The sequence below is a fragment of the Naegleria fowleri genome (genome assembly GCF_008403515.1).
Source record: "Naegleria fowleri strain ATCC 30894 chromosome Unknown tig35, whole genome shotgun sequence".
Classification (NCBI taxonomy): domain Eukaryota; phylum Heterolobosea; class Eutetramitea; order Acrasida; family Naegleriidae; genus Naegleria; species Naegleria fowleri.
The window spans coordinates 518065-535239 of NW_025407967.1; the positions used below are offsets into that span (position 1 = coordinate 518065).

At 35.5% G+C, this 17175-nt stretch overlaps 3 protein-coding genes across 3 annotated transcripts; 2 read left to right on the forward strand and 1 right to left on the reverse strand.

The window, feature by feature from the left end:
* Positions 1 to 341: 341 nt before the first annotated feature.
* On the forward strand, positions 342 to 11543 carry FDP41_003893 (uncharacterized protein; the record flags this gene model as incomplete). The annotated part of the gene is made up of 1 exon (XM_044707247.1): positions 342 to 11543. The coding sequence occupies one exon, from the start codon at positions 342 to 344 to the stop codon at positions 11541 to 11543; it is 11202 nt and encodes a 3733-aa protein (XP_044561953.1).
* Positions 11544 to 11614: 71 nt separating this feature from the next.
* FDP41_003894 (uncharacterized protein) lies at positions 11615 to 12652 on the reverse strand (the record flags this gene model as incomplete). Its single annotated transcript, XM_044707248.1, has 2 exons — positions 11615 to 11835; positions 11911 to 12652. The coding sequence occupies 2 exons, from the start codon at positions 12650 to 12652 to the stop codon at positions 11615 to 11617; spliced, it is 963 nt and encodes a 320-aa protein (XP_044561954.1).
* Positions 12653 to 13285: 633 nt separating this feature from the next.
* FDP41_003895 (uncharacterized protein) lies at positions 13286 to 17138 on the forward strand (the record flags this gene model as incomplete). Its single annotated transcript, XM_044707249.1, has 2 exons — positions 13286 to 16783; positions 16899 to 17138. The coding sequence occupies 2 exons, from the start codon at positions 13286 to 13288 to the stop codon at positions 17136 to 17138; spliced, it is 3738 nt and encodes a 1245-aa protein (XP_044561955.1).
* Between the last annotated feature and the right edge of the window lie 37 nt (positions 17139 to 17175).

Genomic DNA, 17175 nt, shown 5'->3' on the forward strand with positions numbered 1-17175 from the left:
TTAACTCTCCAAAGGCCAATGCTCTTAAGTTGATGGCTCAATCATTTCTTTTGAATTCAAATCAACCCATAAATCTCCCCTCATTTTATTTGTCCGTCTTTTATTGGTGGTGAAGGGAAGTTCAAGCCTTTGCTATGCGCCTCCTGTTAAGAGAATGTTTTTGAACGTTCTTGGGGAGCTTCTGGTTATGACCATTGAAATGATGAAACTCTTAACCAATTTCATCACCTTTCGGCTGATGCACTTTGATGACATTCTAGCGTCTGATTTGCACATTCATTTGTTGGTGCCACTGTTTTTATTTTATCCGATTTATTTTCGAAAGGATTCATCAAATAAAAATGCTTCAATCAACACGTGCGTCATCATCAGGTATCGGAAACAATACTTCACCTCCTTCTTCTTCACCTGTTTGTGCAATCATCATCAGAGAGCAACAACAAGTGATTGCGTGTATAAATGATGTCGATGGATCTCTCGTTGCTGCCCAACCTTTAGGAGGAATACATTTTTCCAATGTATCTCATGAATCACGAAGTAATTTATCAAAAACAATAACCGTAGAAAATCGGAGTGATGAAGATATTACGATCCGATTAAGTTTTGCTCACCAACATATTTCTTCATCATCACTGAACACGTTAAACCATTCAACCATAGGCAGTAGTAGTGGCTCCAGTAATAATGCTGTATCAAGTAATGTACAGACAACATTAGTCACATTTCAAACATTTGATCCCAGTGATCAACAATTTTCTAATCAAATGTTCAACACTTTATACAACTTCCAACAAATCAAAATCAAAAAATTTGAATCAAATAATTTTGTACTTAATTTTAATCCAAGCAAATTGCCATCACTCTCTGATTCTTTGAAATTTCAAGATTTAAAGTCCTTCAAAGGAAATATTGTATTAGACGTTATCTCTCTTAAATATAACGATAAGATTAAAATACCCTTCGCTATAGAGTTCAATCAAAGCAAGATAAAGCTGGACGAGAATGAAATTGAATTTGGTACTTCCATTATTAATCGCAAGTACATCAAAGAATTTACAATTACCAACATTTCCGAAGAAGACATTACTTTCAGCATTTCTTCCGAAGATAATATCATCATTCGAAATACCTCTCATAGATCTAGAAGCTTTTCAAATCCATCATTGGTTTCTGAGGATAGAGCAATTGCCGAGTTGACTTTCTCGGAATATGAAACTGGAAAGCTATTAGGAAAGCAAGAAAACGTAATAATGGCACATTCATCCATCCGAGTGAATGTTGTTTTCATTCCCAAAATAATTGGTGAATTGAACTTCAATGTATCAATTTCAAATGACATTGATGGAGTACTTTCTACAATTAATTTTAAATCTATTGCCTATGCAACAGATGAATCTGATGCAATACCAAGTAAGAGTAGAAATATTCTTGTATTGGATGAATATGGAAAACAACCCATCTCAAAAATTGATTTTGGAGACTTTTTTAAAGGACAAACAGTGTTCAGAGTGATTACATTGAGAAATCAGAGTAATGAGTCTTATGATATTTATTTGACCACAAGTGGTAGTAGCTCCAATCAATCCTCGCAAACAACGGGAACATCCTCTTCAGGTGGTGGGAGTGGTAGTAGTTCTGGTTCTGGTGCCTCTATTACTGGTGCTAGCAACTCTCCTATTATTGGTGGTGGTGGTGGTGGACTTGGCACTTCATCACAAGACTCAATTACTTCAAAGGAGCATGATTTTATCCACTTTGAAGTTTTTGATCCAAATATTCATAATGTGCTTCTCCACAACAACAGCAATGATGAAAACTCTGCCAATCAAATGAATTCTGGAGCATTCAATAGCACTGGCTCATCTCTCTACAGAGAAAGCATTGAAGAATTAACGTTATTGCCAAAGAGTGATCGAAAGGTTCTTGTTTGTGCTCATGTGCCACTCGATGAGAATTGTTTATTCGACACATCCTTGTCCAAGATTAAGACCACTATTTTAATAACGACCAAAAACACTCCTCAAAGTGGTGGTGGTGGTGGTTCCAATGTCCAATCCAGTAGTAGCAACAGCAGCATCAGTAGCGCCACTACAAGTACCACTCTTGTTGGAACGACGACAACTCCCTCGGCAACAACAACAAGTATTTCATCTTTGAGTGGTGGTGGCGGCGGCGGCAGTGTTAATAGCCCGAGTGCTACTAGTATGAGTGCTGTTGGATCATCCATGACCTTCACAACAACAACACCTTCAACACCTTCAACCACCCCATCCTCCAGTATCGTCGCTACTACAACCACCACCACTCCATCATCAGCTGAAAGACGAGTATTGGCCACTCTCAAAGCAATTGCACATACATGTGCTTCCATCATTGAAGTCTCTCCAACCAACATCAAATTTGGTGATAGCACCATTGGAGATATCAAATTCGCATCAGTCACTGTTTTTAACAAGTCTGATTTGCCTACACAAATATCAGTTCAATTTACTTCCAAAGTCATTACATGTAAGACAAAAACAGCTGTAATTGCTCCTCACAAGTCCATTCGAATTAGTTTTCGATTATCTCCAAGAAGAGTCAATCCAAATTATAGAAAACAAATTACCATTGTGAATGAATGCAACAAATTGAACGAACAGATTATTGAAGTAGAATCCAACAATGTCGATAGAAATATGTTAAATTTTCATTGCAAATTCTATGATGTTCACACTTCCTCTCAACATAATTATGCGAAATCAATTAACTTTGGAGTTGTTGCTTTGAATGGAATTTCCTTATCAAAATTTCAATTATCAAACATTTCGGATGAACCCATTGTTTTACGATTGAGATCATCCTTAATGGAGAATGAACTTGTTCCATACAGAATTTCACGAAAGACATCTCAACAACAATCAGATTCGGACGATTCAAGTGCCAATGAGGTGAATTCAGATGCCGCCGCCAACAACAACATGACATCCTCCGATGTCCATTCTCCCTACGATAGCAGTTCAACAACTTCCTATCATACCGCAGCAGAAGCAGGAAGCGGAATGGACTCTTCACCACATCCATCCATGACCAAACAACACAAGAAAAGAAAAAGAAAACATATTACGGCTCACACCACTGCGACAACATCAGCCAACACAAAAGTTTCATCTCAATCTCCCTTGTCGACTGTGAATAGTTCTGCTCTGCAAACTTCTCTTAAATCCTCGTTGAAACTCAAAGAAGAATCTTTCCAAATGAAACGATCCACTTCATTACACGAAACATTTAGAACGGGTGGTAGTGATCATCATGCAACAACCACTACACCTACCTTATTTAACACTGATTTTGCTGGTGTTGATGAAATTAGTACATTGGTGAGCTTTGACTCTGATGACGATGACAGTGATGAAGATATGGATAACTTTTCTACGATCAGCAGTCATTCTGACATGTTCAACAATCCAATTTCAAATCCTCAAGAATTTTGTGATGATTTGCTTGCCCTTTATGAGAAAATTCAAGAAAATCTTTTTGATCAAACCAACAACCAACAAGTGGCAGATGAAGAATCAATTATTAATGACGAATTAGAATTCAAAAAGAAGTTAGCCTTTGCCATTGATCAATATATTCTTGTTCCATGTGATTTAATTTCAATTGAACCTCGATCCTCCATGGACATTTTTGTTACTTACTCACCCAAGAGCACAAATAGCAAATTTATGTCCACACCTGCCAACATTTCACCTCTCAGTCTTCACAGTGATGTTTCTTTTTCGAGTAATACTTCAATTAATGCCATGAAAAAGAATTTTGAAAAGCTTTTTATTGAATTGGTGGATTACGATCGAACATTGGTTGATGAAATTATTCCAAAAGAATCTCTTCCTCCAAGAGAACTTACCGTTCAATCAAAAGTGTGTCTCTCCATGATGGAAATTGCTCAAAAAAACATCAACTTTGGATCCATCACCAACATTGAAGACAGAAAGAAGACAATTACTGTCAGTAATGCATCTGAAGTACCATTACTATTTCGAGTGAAGAGATCTGGATCGATAGCCTCCAATGACATTAAAATATTGGACATGTTAGAGTGTGGTGGTGTTGTCCGTCCATATGGAAGTAGAGACATTCAATTGTATTTTAAACCTTCTCTTCCAGGAGTATTTAATGAGACCTTAACATTTGAGAATATTTTAGATGAATCAGATAAGATTCATATTGTGGTTAAGGCTGATATTAGAAACTATGAAAAGTTTACTCTCAAATCCAATGATATTAATTTTGGAAATATTTTAATTGGTCAGCCAAGTATCTCAAAAAAAATTGTTGTAACCAATATGAGTAAGAATCGAAGAATATTCGAAACGATGATTGAATATGTGAGCTTTAGCTTTTGTCGATTCGAATTTGAATATGATTTGGAACCAGTGAGTCAAAGTACAGAAATTGAAAAATTAGAAACCGAACTCGAAAAATTGGAACATAAATACAGAATTTGTGTGAGAAAGAACAAGACTTCAAAGATTAAAAAGCTCACAGAAAGAATCAATGAAATCAAAAAGGAACTTAATTTTGATGATCACACACCAGTGGGTCGAGTAGAGGATGATGTATTCATCTCTGAAAGTGATGATGAAGGAAAAAAAGAAAGAAAGTTCAAAAAAATTGAAGAGAATGGAATTCGATTTGCAATTCCAGCAAGAATGTCTCAGGTCATTAATTTGAAAATCAAACCCTATCTTATTGATGTATCATCAACACCCAATGTTGCCTTTGAGAATGGTATTTGCAGAATGCTCGTCTATGAGAATAGAAATACCGATGAGCAAAAAATGGTGACTCTGAGTTCGGTGGTTCACTACGATCTCAAATCTTTTAATCATTCCATTTCATTATCGAACTTTTCAACAACCAACACACCAAAACAAGAATCAACAACCGTATTAACTCCAATCTCACCCATTCTTGGAAAGACAATGATCAGAAAGTCTGCTAGTAGTGAAAAGTTTCCAAAAGAAACACTACTCACCTCGAATACGACAAGTACTATTCCAAATCACCATACACAATCCTCCTCCTCCTCTTCAACAACAACAACGACGACGTCCTCCTCATTATTCTCCTCATCCTCTTCTTCATCTTTAGGCATTCATCCATCGAGAATTGTATCCCTTCCAAATAAGATTGAAAAACAATCGAAACAATCCTCTTCAAGTACGAACTATCCACTCAAATCCATTCAAATACTTTCTCCTGAAATTGATTTGGGTGCAATATCGGTTGGTGAAAAAGTGAAATGTAAAATTTCAATTACCAATGAATCTAAAACCGAAGAATCAGGTTTTGTCATTTTAGATCACACATCCAACAAACAAACCATCACCTCCGATTGTGAACTTCAATTTAGCAAAAGAAATGGAACTCTGCCACCAGGAAAGTACGAAAATATTGAAGTGGTGTGTGAGTGTTTTAGTCCTGGCACACAAATGCACACTGTGAACATTCAAGATTTAAGAACCAAAGTCATTCACAAATGTACGATCAAATGCAATGTGATTGTGGATTCTCCTATTCACTTGGAGAATATTGGCGATGATCGAATTCTCAATTTTGGTTTTTGTTACATTAACATGGTAACTGGAGGAGAGAACGATACTCAGGGTAGTTCTAGTGATGCTGTAAGGAGTAGTACTGCTGCTGCTGCTACGATCGGACACTCAAGTTCTATCACCATCAACACCACCACCACCACCAACAATACCACCACCACCAACAATACCACCACCACCAACAATACCAACACGATGGCTACTACTCTTCAGAATTATGCAAAAGTTTCTAGCTTCAAAGTTCACAACACCAAAAACAATGCTCTCACTCTCAAACTCATCTCCAATTCAAAGAAACAAATCTTCCTATTCAAAGATGCATCTCTGAGTGAGCCAGCAACTCTTTTGAAGGTAGAACCTCATGCATCTCTACAAATTTTTGTTGCCTTTAAACCTCACATGAATATGAATTTGGCAAATAAGGGAAAATGTACATCGTTTGCTAGCAGCATTGTATTGAGTGTGTTGAATGAGGAAAAACAAATTTATTCACAGGTCATTCAAATCAGAGCATTCATTGGAAAAAGTATTCTCAATGTCGATACTCAATTTATTGATTTTGGATGGTCAAGTAATTTAAAACAATTTACAGGTACTTTTACAATTTCAAATGGAAATCAATATCTACCACTCGAGTATGAAATTGTTTCATCTTCTCCCAATGAATTGTTTGTGAGTAATGAGAGTTTATTGAAGGGAGTATTGAGTGGAAACAAAACTCAAGAAATTCAATGGACTCCAACAAGTCCCTCTAAAACAAACAACAACACTAATACTATGAGTAGTAGTGTTGGTAGTAGTAGTAGTATCGATGGAAGTAGTAATACTATGAGTAATGTTGATGGTAGTAGTCGTGTTGATACATCAGTAGTGTCGTCTCATCATCCTCTACCACATACTCTCACCATACCATTCACTTTTCAACCATCATCGAGTGGTCTTCATGACAATTACTTTACCATTATTAACAAATCTGTGAACTCATCTCCAACACCATTCTCAGCCCAACTGTTCACAACAATTCAAAATCATGAAACTACAACCATCGCAGTTCGTGCATTTGTAGATGATCGAAAATCTCTTAGGAATAATCTCATTGCAGATAGCTCTGGAGTGGATGCTTTAATCTTCAATACGGTCTATGTGGTGAAAGAACGGTTATCAGTGATACCATCAGGTTCGAATCATCAAGAAGAAAATTCACAACTATTAGACACATCATCCGTGAATGGTCCATCTTCTTCGGATGAACTTTTCATTTCTGGTGTTCCTCTACCACATGTACAACAACTTGCAAAACAATTGATTGAAAATTATGAATATGTCGATGAATCAGAAAAGGATTTAATTGAGGAAATTCAAAACTCGGTCATTTTAGGAATTCAAGAATTTCAAATGTCCAACATTTCGAAACAAGACATGATTTTGATACCGTACAGTGATGTTGATATGATTGTCTTTGTGAAGAATAAGAAGAATCTCCTTTCAAAGGGAAGCAATAGTTCAAAAGGTCAGAAGAGTAGTAGTAGTGGCAGCAACAACAACAACATTATTGGTAATGGCAGTATAGGTACTAGTAGTAGTAGTATTGGAAGTAACAACAACAACAACTCTTTAACAAATTCCTCCTCCAAAGATCGTCTTCAAGTCATGTTAAACTCAGCAAATAGTTCATTCAATCAATATTCAAAGAGAGGAAAACCATTCATTTTACCTGCTGGAGAACAATTAACACTCGTGACCATGTTGACTGGTCTTCCATTGAACATGTCCATTCTCGATATTGAAACTCTTTTGAAGAAATCAAGTGTGAATGTTCAAAGATCTCTCATTTTGGCCGATGATAAGGAACATGTATTGAAATTGATCAATGTTCATATTCAATTGGGAATTTCAGACATTTCACTTCGTTCGAGTTCGATTAATTTGGGTAAAGTGGGATACATTGATCAATGGAATCCTCGAAAATTCCAAATTGTGTTGAACAACAACTCGGAGGTCATTTCAAAAGTAAGACTCGTCTCCAAACCCAATGAAATTGAATTTCTCTCCAATATGATGTTCATGAGTGGTGGTGGTGGTGGTCAGAGTGGTGGTGGTAATGGTACGAATAGTAATACTATCAATAATATCAGTAGTAGTAGTAATAATGGTAATAATGGTAATAGTAATACTATCAATAATACTAGTAGTAGTAACAGTAGTAGTAACAGTAGTAGTAATATCAGTAACAACAGCACCACCACCACCATGGAATGGACCATTCCTCCAAAAGGTCAAAAAACGATTTTAGCTTGTCTCAAAACCATTGAATATATGGATCACAAGAAACCACTCAATCCCGATGGTCTCCTTTCACTTTCTGTGGTCTTTGAAAATTTATACAATCCAACCAATGTATTGAGTGCAACCATTACTGCAAATGTAACTCAAAGAGTTTGGGAAATATTTGGATTACAACCAAACAATTCAATCAAAATGCCACTTTTACAATGTCCAGAGATTATGAAAACCATTACTAGTAACACAAGTTCTGTGAGTGATTTAACATTGACCATCACCAACAATAGTTCCTCTAAAATTGATTCTAAATTTAGAGTCGTTTATAACAATCCAAGTATTTATCACTTTTTGAAAATTGATTTACTTGATTTTTCAACAAGTATTCCAATTAAGGAATACAAATTTGAAAAAAAGTCCACTCTTTATATTAGAATTCGATGTAGAGCAAAACAAAATGCAACCATTCCACATGAACTCTATTCATTGATTAACACTCCAGATGATTTGAATTTACATGAATTGAAATATATTCATGTTGGAAAATTAATTTTTGAGTCTTCCAATCAACCAAAAGAATCCTTTGATATTTATGGAGCCATTGTTCAGTATCCAACCTTTTCACTTTCAGTAGACAAGTTAGATTTTAAATTACCATCACCAATGGTTGATTATTATTATCCTTCCAGTGGTAATAGTATTAGTGGTGGTGGTCAGAGTGGTCAGAGTGGTAATAGTATTAGTGGTGGTGGTAGTATTAGTAGCAGTGTTACTGGTGGTAATAGTATTACTGGTAATACCATCCCTGCAAATGCCAAAGTCCTTCAAGAATCCTTCACCATCAAAAATATCAAAAAATATGAAGCACTCTATTTCAAAATTAAAAAGAGTTGGACCAATGAAGAGGATGAATTGGAAGGAGTGAATATTACGATATTTCCTGAAAAGGGTCTCCTTGAACCTGCTCTCTCAACAGTCATTAGTGTATTCATTGATTATTCCTCCATTCAAAGCATTGAAAAAGTCTTTGAAAAACTTTCATTGATTGGTAAATCCTATCATTTGGTGGTATCTGATGAATATGCACCATTAACTATTCAACATTTACCATTGAATGTGAAGGCAGTTGATTATTACAAGATGTATGGAGATGCCCTCTTACATGATTTGAGTGTTTCTACGACGACTCTAACTACTATCGGTACTACTACTACTACTATTGGTACTACTACAAAGAACCATTTCAATAGTAGTAGTGGTGGTGATGGCATCAATCGTTCATCTACGGTCATTACTTCAACTACTTCAACTACTGGTGGTGGTGGTAGTGTGATCAGTCATCACTCTCTCAGTAACAACAACAACAACAAACCATCCTCCTCCTCCTCCTCATCCTTGTCCTCTTCACCTGTATTGATTTTAAAGGGATGTCGACCACTCTTACAACAATTATCATCCTCTGCAAACATGACCAATCGATATGAAATTGAATTCAAGCACAAGAGAACACTCACGAAAAAGACTGTTGAAAGTAAGATTACATTGGAAAATCCATCACCTCAAGATGTGTCCTACAAAATCTATACCATTTCAGGTAAAATTAATTCAAGTGCTTCAAGTCCATTTTCAATGAGTCGCACTAGTGGAACTATAGATGCTTTTGATTCACATCAAATTACATTTACATTCAATACGGATTCTATTGAAAGTTTTTCTGATTATATTATAATTGAAAATTGTGAAAATGCACTTGATTTAAAGACATTGAGAGCATCTCTTGAAATTTTAAGTGAAATTGAAGACCCTGAAAAATTATTTGATATTCGAATTGATGGAATTAAGAGTAATGCTGCTACTAATAATACTAGCAATAATGAATTACCACTCAAAATGGATTTAGGAACTGCATTTATTGATACTGTGATTAGACATCGATTCATTGATGTTGTGAATTTGAGTGATGATACTCCACTTGAATTCTTTTTCACATCCAATCACAATCCAGATACAACTGAACTTCATTTTTCACTTTCATTGACATCATTGAAACCATTTTATAGTTTACGAGTGGAACCAAAATCAAAGACTCGAGTTTATTTAATCTATAAGGTTCATAAGGAAATTATGAATGATCCAACCACCACCATCCATAGTCCAACAACAACAACAACAACAACAACCACTGATTTATCTCCTCCCAATAATTCCATTGGTGTTGGTGGTGGTGATGGTGATAGTGGTTTAACAACCAATACCACCACCACTACTGTCGTTAGAGATGGTACTGATAGAGATGGTACTGATAGAGATGGTACTGATAGAGATGATTCTGGTGGTGTTGGTGGTGGTGGTGTGGATCCAACCATCATGAGGAGTCGTTCATTATTGAGTGAATCTTCTCCTTCAACACCTCGTTTCTCATCCCAACATGCAATGATGACTCAGAACCTTTTAACCTCTCCACCATCTCCTTCTTTTCATTCTTCTTCTCATACTCTTGATGATAGTTTGAATACCACCATTACTTCTACTGACATGACATTTATTGATGAATTTGATATTCTTGTGAAGTGTAAATTAGTGAAAGATTATCAAAGAATGATCAAAGTCACAGCAACATGTGTGAGACCACAAATGTACTTGACACGACAAGAAGTAACTTTTATATGTAATGAACAACATTCAAATGTGATGATGGATGTGAATTATAATCCTATCGATCGATGTCCAATTACACTTAAAAATTTATTGAATGTTCCATTACTTTATATTATTAGAGATGATTTTTGTAAATTATTCAAGATACATGTGTTGGATAGTGTTGGATCACAAATTACATCGAGTACTATTACTACTACTATGAATACAGTCCATCTAATCACTAGTACTCCTTCCAATAGCAATTCGACACCTTCTGACAACACTCTAATTCCAAAACAAACGGTGGATGTTTTGAATCATAGAATTTATTCCATTCCTCCATATAGTACTCATACCATTGTGATTGAACCAATCGTTTCTAAACTTTCAAAAATGGATGCTAAATATTTGGAAGAACATTTATTTATTTATAATTATGATAACATTCGTGAAAAGAAATTAGTGACTATCAAATTCTCAAGATTATCATCAATAACTCAATTCTATTCAACACCAGGATCCAAATCATCACCAGTGTACAATGCATTGGAAGAATCGATTGTAAATGTTATTACTCAATTCAGAAAATATTCAGAATATTATTTATCCATGAAAAATTTAAGTGAACTTAGAGAAGTGGAGCGATCAAGAAGAATTACATTGGATGTTATTGAAGATATTCTTAGACAGAAAGAATTCATCTCTCTCTATTATGACATTAGATTCTTGACCGATGAATTAGTATTTTGGGGTCTCAAAGGAAATATTGTTGGAAAGGTGATTTTTGATTTGGCGAACTTGTTATACATTTCACTGTTTAAATATGGATCACTCTTTTCACAGAGAGACAAAACAAAATTCTCTGCCGAGATCAATCAGCAGCAAGCACACAAAAACGATTACCATTCTTTCAAACAATGGATTGGCCAATTGTCGTACTATCTTTCATATTTCCATGGAGAAGAGGCTTTTGAATTGAGACAGTTGTTGGAAGATTTGCTTTCTATTCCAAGTGAGTTGTAATAAAAGAACAATATTTGTGAATTTCAGTTCAGGAAAATTCGTTTTATTGTAGCCATCCTTTGTGGATTTTTCTATTGTTGTAAAAAAGATAATCTCTTTGCATAATATTCTTCCAATGTTTCGTTTGGACCCAAAAAAGTGCTTAAATATTCCTTAATGGTTTGTTTCTTTTGTGACTTTCCTCCATATTTTTCTAACAAAATATGTTCATCAAATCTCTTTCTCAATTCTGTTGGAATTTCACTCTCACTCACAAAAGCAATCTTTTCAGTTGTCTTTTCATCCAAAAAGACTAAATGTGCACCGAGAGTGTAAATATATTTTCGAATCTTTCAATACTCTATGTTTTAACAACAACCATACATACCTTTAACAACTGCATATGCTGTTGAAAATAGCCATGGTGCTCTCATCAAACAAGCTAATTTCAATCGTTCAGGGAAATAACTCTGACAAGTCCCTAAAATTGCCTTATCAAGCTTTGTATCTACCAATGACAACCCCCAATTATAATAATCAATCAATACAACAAATCTCTCTAACCTTCCTTGTGATTTAATACGCAATTCATGTGTCACAATTTCCAATACAAATCCTACTACTTTTTCTAATTGTTCATAGGGTAAGGAACCAGGAACAAATTTTTCAATTTCCAAACAAATGGTCGGAGATCCATCTTTGTCATGTCCCATCAAGTACACAAAATTTTCCACCTTTGTAAAGATGGAATCAAAATGTGAAGATGTTAATTTTTCAATTTGAATTCTTTCTCTCCATTTAATCAATTCAATGATTGAATTCATTGATTTTGATACATCTCCATTGGTAGCTCTCAACCATCTCACGTAAAACAAATCTGGATGTATTTCTGATTTAGAAATAAATTGATTTAATGCATTCCATAAATCATTCATTGTTTTGAGAGAAATGTTTGTTGAAGATTCTTGCGGAAAGGAAGAAGATTCTTGATTCGGAATGAGTCGAGTGGCCAAAGCTGGATCGAATAATTGATTTTTTAATTGTTGAATTAGAGAACGTTCTTGAGAGGAGATTAATTGATCCATCATGGTCATGGTCATACTTGAAGTGTTGTTGTTGTTGCTACTCATCACGAACGGAAGAGAAGAGATTCAAACGACACCAAAATTCAGTGGCTGATTAATATTTTTTTTAAAAAAGATCCACCACCAATAAACAACATGTCCCAATAATTATTGGAATGACACTTGAGGAGTGGTGTTCAAGTTGTGCGACCGTTTGGCGTTGCGCATGCATAAGAGAATGGTGGTGACGATGTCAAGCCAGTTTCGATGGAGAACAGGACTTTCGCTGGACTAATTCTAGTCCATTATCCAAGCGAAACTCAGCTCAAAAAACTCGTTGCGCACACATAAGACTACTGTGCACAACAAAATATGAATTCATATTTCGAACACACAACAAATGCATGACAAATAGATCGCATGCAATCCTCTTTTTCTTACCGAGTATCGTGATATGAAATTTTTAATTGTTCGTCCATGAATAGGATGATGATGTCCAGTGAAAGAGAGAGAGTTGTTGTTGTTGATGATGATACATCCTCCTTTCATCAAACCAGAAGATGTTACCGTAAAATTAGAGCTGAAAAAACAGCAGTTATTATTCTTTTAGTAGTACTAGTAGTACTCCACAGTGTGTGAGACAACAAGTTGTTGCACAAGTTATAAATTCAATGCATTCGAGAGAGGATGAAGAACAGCATGAAAATATCACATCATCATCGTCATCATCGGAACCTATTCGCGCCTCAACGAAATGTTGTTGTTGGCAGTGGTCAAATGAGTCGAATGAGTCGAATGAGTGGTGGTGGTACGAGTGGTGGTACGAGTGGTGGTGGTGGTGGTGTTGTTGTTGTTGTTGGCAGTGGTAGCTATGAACGGTCCACTCTGAATCATAGAGTACAACAACAACAACAACACAACACATCCATTTCTTCCATCGTGATCATGGAAGATCAACTCTCTCCTGCCAGTTTATTAAGTGAGGCTATCATGGAAGATCACAATGATCACGAATTGATGATTGGTGAATCATTCATAAATGTTGATGCTTGTGTTGTTCATGATGAACAACAAGAGATGAAATCATCCTCCTCCTCCTCACTCTCATCACTAGTATATAGCTCTCAACATTTGGTGGATCCTCTTGAATTATTATTAATAAGGAATGAGTTCAATTCCTTTCCGAATGAACACCAAGTGTTTTATTCCCAACCAACAACCAACAACAACAACAACAACAACATGGATCACCCTAAAGAAGATACCACAACAACAACAACAACAACAACAACTGGTCATGATGACACTCCTCTCAACCAACAACAACAACACCATTTCCAGCTTAAACAGGCTGATGCGGAGGAGTATGCTTCCTTACACCCATTATTATTACCTCATGATCAATTTTACGCACCTCTACCATCATCATTCTCAAGTTCCACCTCTTCTCCTCTTTCCTTAAACGAAGAATTTGAAGAAAAATACTCCTCCTCGTCAAGCAGCCTCATTCACGTTGAGCAAAAGAATTCAAAGGATCGCATCAAACATCATCAGCCTCTACTCACTACTACTGGTGTGGTCATGACCATTCGAGAGTCGTCGTCGGAAGAAGCACTTTTGAATCATCCTACTACTACTACTGCTACTACTACTGGTACGAATAATAACAACACTCAAGCAGTAGTTTCTTCAGATTCGGGAGAAGATGGAACGAAACCCATATGGAATTCTCATGAACAATACCGAGATAAAGACCAACACTCTATTAAACAAGAAAGTCATTCGGAATGTTCAATTGAAGAGGAGGAGAAGGATCACGAGCATCATCAAGCACTTGTGGGTAGAAATCCTCATCAACACGAAATAGTTCCCTCCCATCATGACTCTTTCCAACAAGCCTTAATATTGGACGAATCATTATTATTGAATTCTAAAGTATTAGAAAATTCTCAACAACACCTTCAAGAGATACATGATAACGAATCCAATGGTGACATCCATTCAAAGAGTTCTCTTCCAATGATTCGTTCTAAATATTCAGCAATTGGTTTTGAAGTCGTTGAAGACATTATTGAAGTGGATTCAAGAAATGCTTCCTCTCTGGATGTCCATGAAAAAGAGTATGTCAATGAATATTCATCCAAGCATGAGGATTATCATTGCTTGGAATCAATACAACAAAGAGATCAGTCCATTCATACCTCAATCATGATGACTACAGAACACACGAAAGATGATTATTTGCAACAACAACAACAACAACAACCATTCGATCCTGTCCTTCATCATGACCGATCTTCCAATTCGAATTCACCCACACACTCTTCCATGACACGACGTCATACAAGACATCATCACAGCTCTTCCTACTCGTCTAACTCTTCGTCGTCTCTTAACAAGTTAATTGTACTCACATCATCCTCGATGAAAAACTCTCAAATCCAAAATAACAACAAACCCTTAAAACAACACATGTCCAAGCACAATGCCTCATCTACTGTCATGTCATCCAACAATCAAACACCTCCTCTTTCACCCAATGCTGTCAATCACTTACACACCACTCATCAACCTTCTTTGATAACAAAATCAAAACCCTCAAAAACAAAGAATATCTTTGCATCTTCCTCTGTTAATATTCCGAATCAAACCTCCGTGAAACCAAGCGCTCTCATTTCCAACAATTATTCTTCAAATACATCAACTTTTTCTTCAAAATTATTCCTTAGAGAGTGGGATGCAACAACACAACCATTAACACGATCCAAACTATTGTATTCATTTGTAGAATCATGTCAACATTTATCATGTCGAGAATTAGAAGCCAAACTTAAAAACTATTATGAATTAATATTCACAAGAATATTGGGATATTTTCAGTTAAATTATTTACATTGTAATGATCTTTCAATTCAAATCAAAGCACTTGGATTATTTATGAAAGAGTACAAACCCTTAATAGATTTTATTGAAATTGGTGGAACGCAAATATTGTTAGAAATATTAGGATTTCACTATTATAAACAAGAATTAGAAGATAAGAATGAATCTCTCTCTTTATTGACAAGTATCGCGAGCAATGGAAGAAAGTTTAAAGAAGTTATTTGTTATGACAATGGAATTTCATTGCTAAAGAATGTCATACTCTATCTTCCATCCAGTGAATCAATTCATTTAGCCACTTGTTTTTTTAAAAGTATTTTTAATGGAAATCCAAAATATGAAAAGGAAATCTTGGAGATGATTTTAAATGTCTTCTCTCAACATTCTTCACCATTCAATTGGAAGGATATGAGTGGTTATCTATCATCAGCTAGTACTCCGAGAAGAAACAATCCAAGCATTGGCAATGAAATAACACCAAGAAGTTCATCTCTAATATCTCCAAGAGTGAATCCTCTTCCTCTCACTCTGGAAACGAACAATACAACGGATTCATCCAATTCTCCATCATCATCTAAAAGGAGTCATTGGACAACCATTATTGAAGCATTCAAATCTCCAAGAGGAATTAGAGCTGATGATTTTAAAAGATCAACTGTGTTTGATTTCATTGCATCACCTCGACTCTCTGCCAATTCTCTTCAACAATCTCCTCCCCAAAATAATTCACCAGTTGCTCTTCCAACTGTTCGAGATTCATTATCACTGTCCTCTCAGTCATTGTTACTGCTTTATTCAATCATTCGAGAAATATCTAAAGTAGTGAAAATAGAAAGACTTAGAGAAACGAACATTATTGATGTTTTATTCACTAATTTGAGTAATGAAGATTTTCGAGTGGTGAAAGAGAGTATATCAATCATTCAACTCTCCATGAGTTATCAAGATGAAAATGAAGTATTTGCTGATATTATTTTACACAGAGTCATTCAAGGAATTTCAATGGTCACCATTTTGTTAGGTAAAAAGAGATTTAAAAATCTGTTACAATCACTTTTCAAGGAAGAACAAACTAAAAAGACAGACCAAACACTTTCGAAACAACATCAAGTGAAACATTTTCATCATTTAATGTTTGGAATATGTTCCATTTTGAATACATTAATTGAGAAAGGTAGTAGAAATATTTTCAAAAGAATCATTGAGACCAATGTATTGTTAATGTTGTTTGAGAGTGTGATTGTGATTAAAGAAAAATATGGAGAGAATGAATATCATTTAGATGGTATCAAGGAAATGACCATGTTCTTTAGAGTAAGTGTTCTTGTGGTGGTGAAATATATTTGAAGAATAGATTGACCTATCTCTTTCTCTCTCTCGCTTGTATTGACATCTCATTTGTATATACATTGACACTCATTATGTTCAGAATTTGGTCATACGTTTTGAGGAATGGAACATGTCTTTATCGTTCATTCATCCACGGAACATTTTACAACAAATTCTTGGTGATGAAATCACTCGAACGTTATTGGTGATGAACAACAATCAATGTGACAACAAGACGAATTCATTCCAAAAAGAAACAAATTTTTATCTCTTCCTTCAAGATGCCATTCAGAGAACTTTGTTTGAGCAAGTGAGACAGACATCTTTGGCTCGAAAGTGATCACATTTGTATGTGGATACAATAGCTCCCTATTAAG